Raw genomic sequence first — 14,419 nt, forward strand, 5'->3', positions numbered from 1 at the left:
GATAAAGAGTGGATCATTATGAGGTTAACTATAAAAGTTAACTGGTCAGTTCATCTAAATCCACATGTAATTTGAACCTTGTGACCACATTTTGAAATTTATTTTTCTTTCTTTTTTTCTTTTTGTAACTTAAAAGTATAAAACAAATATTTTTAAGATCTGGTTGAGTGAAATATTTAATAAAGTGTTTTACTTGGTTAGTGAGCCTTACCTGCTGTCAGAATTATGTTGCACATGTTGTCACTATATAGAAAGAAAAGAAAGAAAGTATATATTTTTATAAACAGTATTATGAAATAAAAACATGGTATTCATACAAATCTTCACTCTGAGCACTCAAAATGTATTTCATTTCATTTCAGCATTTTCACTTAATTCTAGTTCAGTACTAGTTCAATTATACTAATTATATATTTTTATATTTTCATGTTTTGAACTGCATTATAACCAATAACTTGTTTTAGCTTTTTAGTCTAATAATGCTATTTATGCTGATTTGCTTAGTATTGTGTCATTTTTAGATATACACACAGGATGAGTTGTGATGGTGGGCCCCCGAAAAAGCTTTGAATTCATCTCAGAAATAGGTCACCCGTCTTAAAGGTTATGAGTTCAGTATCCACTGCCACTAGGTGTCACTCTTGCACCACAATCTCAGACCAAAAGCTCCAGTTGCCACAACTCCTCCCCATCTTCAAGCGCTCAACAAGATGTTGCCAGCCCGAAATTGGCCCATGAACTACAAACCACCAACACAATGGAGTAAATGTACCCAATGTACTGAAGAGTCAACAAAACAAAAAGATTCAGCCAGCAATCTTCCGTGTAGACGGGTAAAATGGATCCAGTCGGGTGGTCATGTCAGTGTCGGAGCCTCAGTGACTTTGCTGGTAAATATGTTTTTTAAAAGTCATGCCAGGACTGCACTCACTATTACCTGCATGGCTGCTACCAGCTAGTTAGCATGGGTGTGCTCTGCCCCACACAAAGATAAGGTGCAACCATATCTGGTTCAACAGCACCATGATGTCCGGGTGTGTTTATAGTGTTGGTGCACGATGACAGATGCCACACAGCTGAAAAGGTTTGAATATTAGGATTTCCATCAGAGTGTCATGTTTACACCACAGCTGATAAAATCTTTTCACTAACATGCACACACACGCCATTACATGAATAAGTAAGAAACAGAAATTAACACACACAGAGGGAGTGTGACCTCATTCTTTGCTCAGGACATCATGACTTCACAAATTCTTGACTATATATATACTTATTGTAAGTTGCTTTGGATAAAAGCGTCAGCTAAATGAAATGTAATATATATATATATGTATAAAGCCTTTTAATATACAACATATAGAGTAATAGAACGCGACTAAACGTGGACCTGTGGAAATCTGAAACCAATCCACAGGTACAAGATGAGGTCGTGGGTCCTTGGGTTAAAGTTGACCCAGGTAAAGGGGACTCGACTCTGACTTGACTTGGACTCTTCTTTGGTGACTCTGAGTGGGACTTAAACACCACAGGACACAGACTTGAGATTTAGTGACCTGACGATAACACGGGTGGTGAGGTAGCTTGAGCTGAAGTTTGGAATTCTGAGTTAATCAACAATAACCAGCTAGTCATGCAGCTGTCTTCATACCACAAGCTTGGGCAATTAATTTGTGTTGTGCAAAATGCTGCACAGCACGAAAGTTAATCTCGAACATTGATCTACCAGCATTGTTTAATAAACCCTGACCCATGCCAGCTTGAAAGTAGAGTGAGAAAACTGACAGAACACAAGCTTCTGTTTGTACCTTTACAAAGTCATAACCGAAAATTATAAGATTTCTTTTCATTTACCTTTTCTTTGGGTAATTGGATTCAACAAATCAGAGCACAAATCAGCATCTGGAATTTTTTAAAGAATAAAACATATTGTATTATAACAACACACAATCAAACCTTTAACAAATTGAAGTTAAATAAAAAGGTGGTCAGAATTTAGAGAAAATGTAGCGATACAGCTCAGATATTGAAAGCACAGGGAGTGGAAAGGACACAGCACTCACTCAGGATCCACCCACGAAAGCTCTTGCCTAAGTATCAGATCTTTTTTATTTTATTTTGTTTAATCCAAAAGAATCTTATCTACACTACCAGGTTTGATCTGAGCTAAACAGAATGCAATATATACTATAATATAATAAAGCTCGATAATAATAATCATAATCACACAATCTCAGCGCGTGAGTCGGTTAGACAGCCGGTATAGTACAGCAACGGTTACATTTGTAGTAATGTGGTACAATGAAATCAAAGCAAAAGGGATACTTACAAAGGTAATGGTGAAAGAAGCATCTACTGTCTCCACTGTGACTGATGGAGGACTGATGAGTTTCTGGCTGTTAAATTGGGTAGACAGCTCCCAGGGTGTGGTAGTTACATTGGGTGTGGATAGTTAATGCAGTGTTGCAATGTCCAAAGTAATTATACCCTGATGGAAATGTGGACAAAAGACGGTTTAATTACCTGACGTCAGGTGACGGGGAAACATTTATACAGAAAACGTGTAAAAAATAATTCATCAGCATGTTGATCATTTTTGAACAGTTTTTTTCTTTAGTTCATTTGACACTAAAGATATAATGGATAATTATGAGAGGAGGGATGTGTGGAGATAAATGACAAACTGACACCAGAGACATGGTCAGTCTGTTTAAATGGTTTGAGAATCAACAAATCCATCTTATGTCCCTCCTCAGGCGGCTAAAATATCATAATGAAAGATCATACTGAGTTTTCACCCCAGTTGTTAACCTCCTGGAAATCAACACAGAAGTTTGACACGTACACGTACAACAATTGTTAAACACAGACCCACAATATATGAACAGAACAAGGCGAGATAAGGGAGATGAGCAACAGCAGCATCATCATCATAAAGGCATGCTCCATCATTAACAGTGTAAAACTAAACCGTAAGAAACACAATCTAATTAATTTGGATAACAAAAGAAATAATAATTTACATATAAGAAGTATCATCACACAAGGCATGTGCAGAAACTATTATATAAACACACAATGGCACACACACCCAACTGGGTTAGAAACACCTACCTATCATCTTGTTGTTATTCCTCCATGTTAACAAATTGTGCAGAACTGAGGATTAACAAACATAAATATATGTATACAAACATAATATATACAGCACTGGTTTTGTGTATAGACTGAACTAAAACACTGTGTAATGAACTAAAGATGTGATTACTGCATAATTTTTTAGTTTGTGTTTTCTACACAAAGCAAGTTTATTTATATAGGACATTTCCAACACCACTGAAGTGCTTTGCATAAGACAACACGCTGTAACAAATAGATGTGAAAGATGCCAGAGAATAGTTAAAAAGACCAGTGGTGAAGTGAAGAGTTGTTTGAGACACAAGTTATATCACAATGATCTATGGATGCAGATTATCTTGTCATGGTGTCGTGGCCTCCTGGCACCAACCTGTCTCTGAAAGTCTATGTATCCGGCCATGTTCAATTCAATTCAATTCAAAACAACCTTTTGTCCCCGAAGGGCAATTCTAGGACAAATGGAGCATGTCAAGATGAGTAAAAACAAGAAGTAAGAGTAGTGAACATGACTGAAAGGACGGTCAAAAGGATAACGACTGTAAAAACTAGGAACGTAGATAAATACTGACTGATTAAAGTGATCGGAGTGCATTGAGGTATTATGTACAGCTAAGGTGAATGATGAATATATAAACAGGACCAGGTAGCAGAAGATGAATCAGTGTGATCAGGGTCCAATCGGTTTAAAGTATTAGACTTCAAAATATGCTACATATGAAATCTGGAACCTTTGTTCAACCAGACGCGAGACTGAGTCTTGGTAAGATTGTCTCCAAATATTATATTCAATATATAGCTAATTTGCAACAGTGAAAACAGCATGGATCAAACATGTCACTTTTGGGCCACTGAATTTAATTGGAAATTAAATATGTTCTCTATAAATGGAATGAATATATGTTGTTTATTGAAATGTACAAATATGTTGATTGAAACATTTGGAAGCAGTATTTTTTAGTTGTCATGTTGATCAGGGTGTTATTTCACTTTGTGCCTATTTCGAACAAAGAAGCTTTATTGAGCATTTTAGTCTCTGACATTCTTGTTAAAATTCTTCCAATGTGCCCAAGGTAGGCTAAACAAGGGATTCGACAAAGAACATTATTGAGTGCAGGCTCTTTCCAACCTTAATGCCTTTTACATTGCAGAGTAGTTCCTCTTCTAATACAGAGAGTGGTTCTGGCTCATACCTTCACCAACAGTCCCGTTATGAAACCACATTGAAATTCACTGGATCCGGATTATTACTTGGATCTGCATCAAATTGCGCACACTCATAAATATCTGTCTACTGAACATGTGTTATTTTTTCAGCAAGATCCATTAATTATTTCTCGAAAAATCAACATTTTTCTTTTTTAATTTCCTTTAAAATTAAGATTTTGCTTAACCTGAAGAACATGAGGTGCAATCTAAGCTTGTAACTCCCGGTTAATGCACCTGAAAATCCAAGTAGCTTGATAAACTTACTGTGGAAATAATATAGAAAACATTCAGTTTTTCTAATTCTCTTTAATGGATTTGTATGTACAAGTTATACAGTAGTTATGATACAATTATATTCAAGTCGCTAATGCTGGCCTACAGAGGGACTTCCAGGTCTGCAACCACAACTCTGAACCCTTATAACAGTGACATGTAATGCATGAAAATACCCATCAACTCAACTAGCAGAGGACCTAGCAGCATTGGACTACATGGGTCCCAAGAAGAACCAGTCCGCCGAGGAAGCAGCATGAGGGCATCATTGACCTGGTCGAGGAGGTGAAGGCTCCACGGATCCAGAACGCAGACAAAGACAAGCGAGTAGCCTACTAGAGAGCAGAGTGGCAGACCTGGAACAGTACACAGTATACAACATGAATAATGTGATCGTCTCTGGCCACATACACAAGTACATACATCCTACCCATATCATCCTTTACAGTACATCCTACATTCAGCCGTGTGTAGAAAACATGCTCATGTTTTGTGTAAACCAGTGGTAGGAGTACTGTCAATGTCAGTAACTCAACGGTCACTGCACTAGTGTTATAAACGATGTCATGACATCATTATGAAATGGCATTATTCCAACTTTGAAAAGCTAGCATTGCTTATTGGGATACACAAAGCAGGCGCAGGGACAGCATTGCCTGTCCAATGCTTTTTATTATTGTTGTTGTTATTGATGTTTATCTAAGAACAGCACGGTACAGCCTGTACCGACTTATGTCCTTCCAATCTTGTCTTGAAGGATGCTAATTATTATTTTTTCTTTCAAAACAATGTCAAAACGTGGTCTCACATTCACAGTCAGCTTGTCTCGAATCCACATTGATCAAATCTACACTTATTTCTCGTACTCGACCAGGTAATATCCTAGCTTACAAACACAATCCTTGTAGCAATGCATCACATCTCACCGACCAGATCCCAGGATCTTGAGTTTCAGACAGTTTGCGCTGCTGCCTCTAACCGACTTAGTACTATGCATGTACTATGTCTAAGAAAGTAAGTAATATTCTAGTTTACAAACACAATCACTGTAGTAAAGCGTTAGATCTCACAGATCAGATGCCGATGACACCCAAATATACTTGGCCTCTCCGTCAGGGCTCCATCAGCCTACAATGAAGAATTTAGGTTTAGGTTCAGGTTTCTTCTATATATCCGCCACAAAACAAGACTTTACTTGAATAAATAAAAGGATACACTTCACATTGTGTTTTTCACGCCAGTGACACAATCATTATGTGATATATCTGTTATAAGACCAGCAAAAGAAGAGATTAGAGAGAGAGAGATTGTGATATGGGAATAGTTTAATGGAATTGAGTGAAGGGTCTTCTTTCCCACGGTCCCTTTTATCTCATAAGCATCTGACAGACAAATAACAACCAACCAATAATCAAACTTCAAACAAAACTAAACAAAATGTGAGAAACTTTCAGTTGACCCATGATTGAATTATTTATTTAGTAATATTGATTCAAATTTATCAAATTTAAGCTCACAATATAGAATTATTTTAAACACAACCATTGTGTCACCATGTAAGACAAATCTGGTCAGTTGAGTGCTAAATAAAGACCAACAAGAACATATCCATGCAATAGGGTTAGATACACCTACACAACATACAGTGTGTATGCATCAACCATATAATGAAGCAAATGAAGTTAGATCAATGATTAAGGAAAGGAGACCAAAAACATACATACAGGTACGATTTAAGGACAGAATCAGGACAACAGTTGTAATGGACATTGTGGTTAAAGAGTTTGTATGACATGTTAATAAATAAATATAAATAATGTTTTTTATTAAACATACATGGATTAGAGGACATTTGATTGGTGATGGGGAGATTATGGAAATAAATCTGTAAATGTTCGTAGTTTCATCTATAATCTATAATTGTGTTTTCAAATTATGTTTAGATTAGTGAGGCTGAAAACAAACAACTAAATGAATTCCCCTGAATGATCATAAGAAATTGTACTTATACTAATTTGTGATAGTGACTACTTCAGTTAATAAGAATAAATATTTAAATATAACTTGCAACTCTTTAAGGAGTGGGAGTGGGAGAAGGAGAAGGATAGTCGCATCTCTGGAGACTGTTCTTGAATTCCAATCCCTTTGGACACTTTTGGAGGTGCGCTTTAACAGGGCCACAGTTGTAAAAAGAACCTTTGTCTAAGGGATTGGGGACCAGTTCTATCTTTCCTTACAGGCAGCTTTACCACTATCTATAGTAGTAGGAGTTGTGGTAGTGGTAGTTGGAGTAGTTGTGGTGGGAGTGGTTGTGGGAGTTGTGGTGGCGGGAGCTGTGGTTGGAGTTGTGGTAGCTGGAGTTGTTGTTGTCGTAGTTGTTGGAGTTGTGGTCGTGGTAGATGGAGTAGTTGTGGGGGTAGTGGGAGTTGCGGTCGTGGTAGTCGGAGTAGTTGTTGTGGTAGTTGGAGTTGTGGTAGTGGTAGTTGGAGTAGTTGTGGGGGTAGTGGTTGTGGGAGTTGTGGTAGTAGGGAGTTGTTGTGGTAGTGGGAGTTGTGGTTGTAGTAGTTGGAGTTGTGGTAGTTGTAGCTGGAGTAGTTGTGGTGGTAGTGGCGTGGGAGCTGTGGTGGCGGAGCTGTGGCTGTAGTAGTTGAGCGTGGTAGCTGAGTTGTTGTTGTAGTAGCTGAGCAGTTGCTGGAGCTGTATCGCAGATGGAGTAGTTGTGGTGGTAGTGGTTGTGGGAGTTGTGGTGGCGGGAGCTGTGGTTGTAGTAGTTGGAGTTGTGGTAGTTGGAGTTGTTGTTGTAGTAGCTGAAGTAGTTGTTGGAGTTGAGGTCGTGGTAGTCGGAGTTGTTGTTATTGTAGGTGGAGCTGTAGTAGCAGGAGTTGTTGTCACTGTAGGTGGAGCTGTGGTAACAGGCGTTGTTGTCATTGTAGGTGGAGCTGTGGTAGCAGGAGTTGTTGTCATTGTAGGTGGAGCTGTGGTAGCAGGAGTTGTTGTCACTGTAGGTGGAGCTGTGGTAACAGGAGTTGTTGTCATTGTAGGTGGAGCTGTGGTAGCAGGAGTTGTTGTCATTGTACTTGAGGCTGTGGTAGTAGGAGTTGTTGTCATTGTAGGTGGAGCTGTGGTAGCAGGAGTTGTTGTCACTGTAGGTGGAGCTGTGGTAACAGGAGTTGTTGTCATTGTAGGTGGAGCTGTGGTAGCAGGAGTTGTTGTCATTGTAATTGAGGCTGTGGTAGCAGGAGTTGTTGTCATTGTAGGTGGAGCTGTGGTAACAGGCTTGTTGTCATTGTAGGTGGAGCTGCAGGCAGGAGTTGCTGTCACTGTAGGTGGTTTTGCAGTAGCATGGAGCTGTTGTCACTGTAGGTGAGCTGTGGTAACAGGAGTTGTTGTCATTGTAGAGGTGGAGCTGTATAGCAGGAGTTGTTGTCATTGTACTTGAGGCTGTGGTAGTCGGAGTTGTTGTTATTGTAGGTGGAGCTGTAGTAGCAGGAGTTGTTGTCACTGTAGGTGGAGCTGTGGTAACAGGAGTTGTTGTCATTGTAGGTGGAGCTGTGGTAGCAGGAGTTGTTGTCATTGTACTTGAGGCTGTGGTAGCAGGAGTTGTTGTCATTGTAGATGGAGCTGTGGTAACAGGCGTTGTTGTCATTGTAGGTGGAGCTGTGGTAACAGGAGTTGTTGTCATTGTAGGTGGAGCTGTGGTAACAGGAGTTGTTGTCATTGTAGGTGGAGCTGTGGTAACAGGAGTTGTTGTCATTGTAGATGGAGCTGTGGTAACAGGAGTTGTTGTCATTGTACTTGAGGCTGTGGTAGTGGAGGTTGAAGAACCTAAAAAAACAGGAACATTGGGGTAATGGCTCTTAAATTTTCTTGATCATCACTTCATACATTTTTATTACTAAGCGTAACTACTTAGATTTCCAAACAGAAACACCAAACAAGTTTACTACAAGAAAACATCAAGTTAATAAAAGCTGATAAAACTTGTTAAGTAAATATAAAAATATAAATCACTACCTCACACTTTTTAAAATGTCTTACTTTGAACCAGGAGAGAATTCAGGTGGCTGATGAAGGGACTTTTGCTCTGGTTACAGAAATTTCCGCTGAAGTCATCCAGGTCCAGGGACCAAACAAAGGCTCCTCCAAAGTTTTTTGCTTTTAAGTAACTGACCTGAGAGGATGAGGAGGAAAATACTTCTGCATGTTAACAAAACACAGTATACGTCTAAACAGAGTTCTGAGTCGTTTGCATCGTTATAACTAAATTTAACAGATGGTTACCTTCAGACCACGCTGAGTGTGTCATCAAATCCAACCCACTGGTTTTCTGTGATGGCATATGAACTTGCTGGATCAGGAATCCTTTTGGACTATCTCCCTTAAGTATAAAGGCAAGTCTGAAAAGAAGCATCACATTTCACATATAGATGCAAAGAAATATTCAGACCTTTATGGTGCGTTCAGACAAAACATGAGGCGAAATTGAACCTCACGTTATTGGCCTGCTTTTGGAATCACTGGGCAACGGACAGAACTAACTGAGTAAGGCAGCTAATGCTAGTACTCTTATCTTGGTTCATACTAAAGTGCAACCCATAGCTGGAATTAAATGAGATGAATATTTCCAGAACTTCGTTATTTGTATTTTACAGTAACGGGTTGTATCCTACGTTACGTGCCCACAGACAGCGGAAATTGGGTTTGTCCTCAATTCTGATTCTTGGTTCATCACAAGGATTATTTGAAACACTTTCAACTTGTGTAGCTGTAATCCCACTGTGTGTAAAGGTTGGTTCACGCTTGGCCTGATCCCACCTTTATTGTACAATAAACACCAATAATATAAATTACTTACATTCACAGCTCATAGTAATATAATAATACCTCATAATAGGCCCAGAATCCTTCTTCACCAGTGTAAGGTTTCTTCTTCACCAGTGCCGTTGGCTGGAGCTCCAACATCACTGATGCAGAGGAGAGGGAAAAAGTCGCCTACAGCGCAGCTAGTCCCAAATTTAGCAATTGTGCAGGTGCTCCGTTGTCCACCCAATACTGCATGGCACAAGCAAGCACAAAGTGCAGAGTCCTAAAGTGTGGGGGAAACAATAAAGATGAGAGTGCATCTGTTCATAGATAGATTCAGACAATCTATGTATGAATCATGGTATTTACAGTATTATAGTAGATTTTGTCTCCAGTATCTGATCCCACGCATAAGGGACTGTGATGTCCTGTGACATTTTCCCAGGGGCCATGAAAGCTTCAAGTACTGGCCAGCACATTGAGGAAGTCCAGGTCCCTGTTAGAATAGAGAGGAAGTCATGTTGACCAAAGTGCTTTGACATGTGATCATGGGTGTAATAAATATTTATGAAATAAAAGATTAGTTTACTTGGTAATCTTTTTGACTCATAACTGGCATCAATGACCTCTCTCAGCAGAGACACTTGCTGTGAGGATTAATCGGTCACGTTTATGTTTTTTCCTTCAGTCTCAAAGGCAGCATTGAGCTCCTACTCAACAACAACAAAACATAGTTCAGTCAAGTCTAACATCCTATAAAACAGATCCTAAGTGGCATATTTCTTTGAGTTTAAGAGGAAAGGGTCTGACCTGCACAACAGTGTAAATTTCTGCTTGTTGTTTGGCCGTTTCCTGTTCCACAGGGTACATCCAGTCCAGGTTTAACCCATCAAAACTGAAATATTCTCAGTGAAAAGCGACAGCAGACTGATGAATGTTGTTCTCTTTTGTTTGGTTGACGCCACGTAGTGAATCTGATAAACATTTAACACAGTGCCTTAATATCCACTTAATTATAATATGGACATAACATCTTTAGTAGGATACAATAAAATATTAAAAATCAGGACAATAATAAGTAAGAATCATATAAAACATAAAAGCTTATTAAATGATCATTGCTCCCAGTTTGCACTCGCCGCAGTGGCTTGGCACAAACCATATGTGCTGCTTCATTTAAACCATGTATTATGCTGGATGTGCAAATCACAAACAAAAAACCAACATGAATGGACAAAGCATTACAAGTACCAACATACTTTATGTATGTATGTTTGTACGTATGTATGTATAGAAGTATAACTTACTTTTCTTTGTTAAAGGTTGGGCCACCAACAGCCAACAGGGTTTTGAGTGAAGGATTTCTGTGGGAGCATAACATTTAAGTAATTATTGGAAAAATAAAAAGTTTGACAAGATTTAAAAAATGTGAACAAGCTGAAGTTCTAACCTGGTTTTGAGCCCATTAAACACCTGATAGCGAAATATTTCTGTTTAGTGGGGGACCAAGCTCATATTGAATTCATTGATGTCAGAGAAGGCGTAGATCAGATGGGTACATTTGCTCGGGATCGATATCTCAATTCCGTGAACTTCGGCTGCCTGGTCTATCTTCGCCAAGCCGTTGTGCAACACACCCAGCCTTTCGGAAGAGCCTGAGACATGAATCACAAAAAGTTTGAATTAGAATGAATTGGTTTTCAAAGACAGCAGTTTTATCAAACTCTCATCACCTTGTTGAGTTAGGAACCTTATTTATTTGCTGGAAGAACTGTTATGATTACTGGGCAAGCTCTACCCAAGCTGGCGATGACCAGGCAGACCTTCAAAGATAAAGAGTGGATCATTATGAGGTTAACTATAAAGTTAACTGGTCAGTTCATCTAAATCCATGCAATTTGAACCTTGTGACCAGTTACTTTGGAAATTTATTTTTCTTTTCTTTTTTCTTTTGTAACTTAAAAGTATAAAACAAATATTTTTACATCTGGTTGAGTGAAATATTTAATAAAGTGTTTTACTTGTTAGTGAGCCTTACCTGCTGTCAGAATTATGTTGCACATGTTGTCACTATATATAGAAAGAAAGAAAGAAGTATATATTTTTATAAACAGTATTATGAAATAAAACATGGTATTCTATACAAATTCACTCTGGAGCACTCAAAATGTATTTCATTTCATTTCAGCATTTTCACTTAATTCTAGTTCAGTACTAGTTCACTATACTAATTATATATTTTTATATTTTCATGTTTTGGAACTGCATTATAAACCAATAACTTGTTTTAGCTTTTAGTCTAATAATGCTATTCATGCTGATTTGCTTAGTATTGTGTCATTTTTAGATATACAACAGGATGAGTTGTGATGGTGGGCCCCTAAAAGCTTTTGAATTCATCTCAGAATAGGTCAAATTGCCTTAAAGGTTATGAGTTCAGTATCCACTGCCACTAGGTGTCACTCTTGCACCACAATCTCAGACCAAAAGCTCCATTTGCCACAACTCCTCCCATCTTCAAGAGCTCAACAAGATGTTGCCAGCCCAGTGAAATTGGCCCATGAACACAAAACCACCAACACAATGGAGTAAATGTACCTAATGTACTGAAGAGTCAACAAAAACAAAAAGATTCAGCCAATCTTCCGTGTAGACGGGTAAAATGGATCCAGTCGGTGGTCATGTCAGTGTCGAAGCCTCAGTGTGACTCTTTTGCTGGTAAATATGTTTTTTAAAAGTCATGCCAGGACTGCACTCACTATTACCTGCATGGCTGCTACCAGCTAGTTAGCATGGGTGTGCTCTGCCCCACACAAAGATAAGGTGCAACCATATCTGGTTCAACAGCACCATGATGTCCGGGTGTGTTTATAGTGTTGGTGCACGATGACAGATGCCACACAGCTGAAAAGGTTTGAATATTAGGATTTCCATCAGAGTGTCATGTTTACACCACAGCTGATAAAATCTTTTCACTAACATGCACACACACGCCATTACATGAATAAGTAAGAAACAGAAATTAACACACACAGAGGGAGTGTGACCTCATTCTTTGCTCAGGACATCATTACTTCACAAATTCTTGACTATATATATACTTATTGTAAGTTGCTTTGGATAAAAGCGTCAGCTAAATGAAATGTAATATATATATATATGTATAAAGCCTTTTAATATACAACATATAGAGTAATAGAACGCGACTAAACGTGGACCTGTGGAAATCTGAAACCAATCCACAGGTACAAGATGAGGTCGTGGGTCCTTGGGTTAAAGTTGACCCAGGTAAAGGGGACTCGACTCTGACTTGACTTGGACTCTTCTTTGGTGACTCGGAGTGGGACTTAAACACCACAGGACACAGACTTGAGATTTAGTGACCTGACGATAACACGGGTGGTGAGTGTAGCTTGTTGAAGTTTGGATGTTATTGTTGAGTTAACTCAACAATAACCAGCTAGTCATGCAGCTGTCTTCATACCACAAGCTTGGGCAATTAATTTGTGTTGTGCAAAAATGCTGCACAGCACGAAAGTTAATCTCGAACATTGATCTTACTCAGCATTGTTTAATAAACCCCTGAACCCATGCCAGCTTGAAAGTAGAGTGAGAAAACTGTCAGCAGAACACAAGCTTCTGTTTGTACCTTTACAAAGTCATAACCGAAAATTATAAGATTTCTTTTCATTTACCTTTTCTTCGGGTAATTGGATTCAACAAATCAGAGCACAAATCAGCATCTGGAATTTTTTAAAGAATAAAACATATTGTATTATAACAACACACAATCAAACCTTTAACAAATTGAAGTTAAATAAAAAGGTGGTCAGAATTTAGAGAAAATGTAGCGATACAGCTCAGATATTGAAAGCACAGGGAGTGGAAAGGACACATCGCTCACTCAGGATCCACCCACGAAAGCTCTTGCCTAAGTATCAGATCTTTTTTATTTTATTTTGTTTAATCCAAAAGAATCTTATCTACACTACCAGGTTTGATCTGAGCTAAACAGAATGCAATATATACTATAATATAATAAAGCTCAATAATAATCATAATCAATAACAATCAAATATGAGTCGGTTAGAGAGCCGTATAGTACAGCAACGGTTACATTTGTAGTAATGTGGGTACGAAGGAAATCAGCAAAAGGATACTTACAAAGGTAATGGTGAAAGAAGCATCTACTGTCTCCACTGTGACTGATGGAGGACTGATGAGTTTCTGGCTGTTAAATTGGGTAGACAGCTCCCAGGGTGTGGTAGTTACATTGGGTGTGGATAGTTAATGCAGTGTTGCAAATGTCCAAAGTAATTACCCTGATGGAAATGAGCAAAAGATTTGCTTAATTACCTGACGTCAGGTGATTGGGAACATTTAGTACATTTAAAAACGTGTACAAAATAATTCACCAGCATGTTGATCATTTTTGAACAGTTTTTTTCTTTTAGTTCATTTTGACACTAAAGACAATGGACAATTATGAGAGGAGAGATGTGTGACATAAAATGACAAACTGGACACCAGAGACATGGTCAGTCTGTTTAAATGGTTTGAGAATCAACAAAATCCATCTTATGTCCTCAGGGCGGCTAAAATATCATAATGAAAAGATCATACTGAGTTTTCACCCCAGTTGTTAACCTGAAATCAACAACACAGAAGTTTACACGCAGTACAACAATTGTTAAACACAGACACCCACAATATATAAACAGAACAAGGCAAGAGGCGGAGATGAGCAACAGCAGCATCATCATCATAAAAGGCATGTCTAATTACACAGTGTAAAAACTAAACCGGTAAGAACAGGGACAATTCATTAACTTTAATTAATTTGGATAACAAAAGAAAATAATAATTTCTACATATAAGAAGTATCATCACACAAGGCATGTGCAGAAACTATTATATACAAACACACAATGGCACACACACACCCAACTGGGTTAGAAACACTCACTCATCATCTTGTTGTTATTCCTCCATGTTAACA

The 14,419-nt window shown here is 38.4% G+C and overlaps 1 protein-coding gene across 1 annotated transcript in view; it reads right to left on the reverse strand.

Annotated features, from left to right (window-relative positions):
- Positions 1-10,914: 10,914 nt before the first annotated feature.
- The window catches only part of LOC124851944 (chitinase-3-like protein 2), a 15,050-nt gene continuing 11,545 nt past the window's right edge, over positions 10,915-14,419 (reverse strand). Inside the window, exon 11 of the mRNA XM_047340145.1 lies at positions 10,915-11,075. Within this exon, the coding sequence (XP_047196101.1) occupies positions 10,915-11,075 (161 nt within the window). The remainder of the gene's footprint in view (positions 11,076-14,419) is intronic.

This window comes from Hippoglossus stenolepis, chromosome 6 (genome assembly GCF_022539355.2).
Source record: "Hippoglossus stenolepis isolate QCI-W04-F060 chromosome 6, HSTE1.2, whole genome shotgun sequence".
Lineage (NCBI taxonomy): Eukaryota > Metazoa > Chordata > Actinopteri > Pleuronectiformes > Pleuronectidae > Hippoglossus > Hippoglossus stenolepis.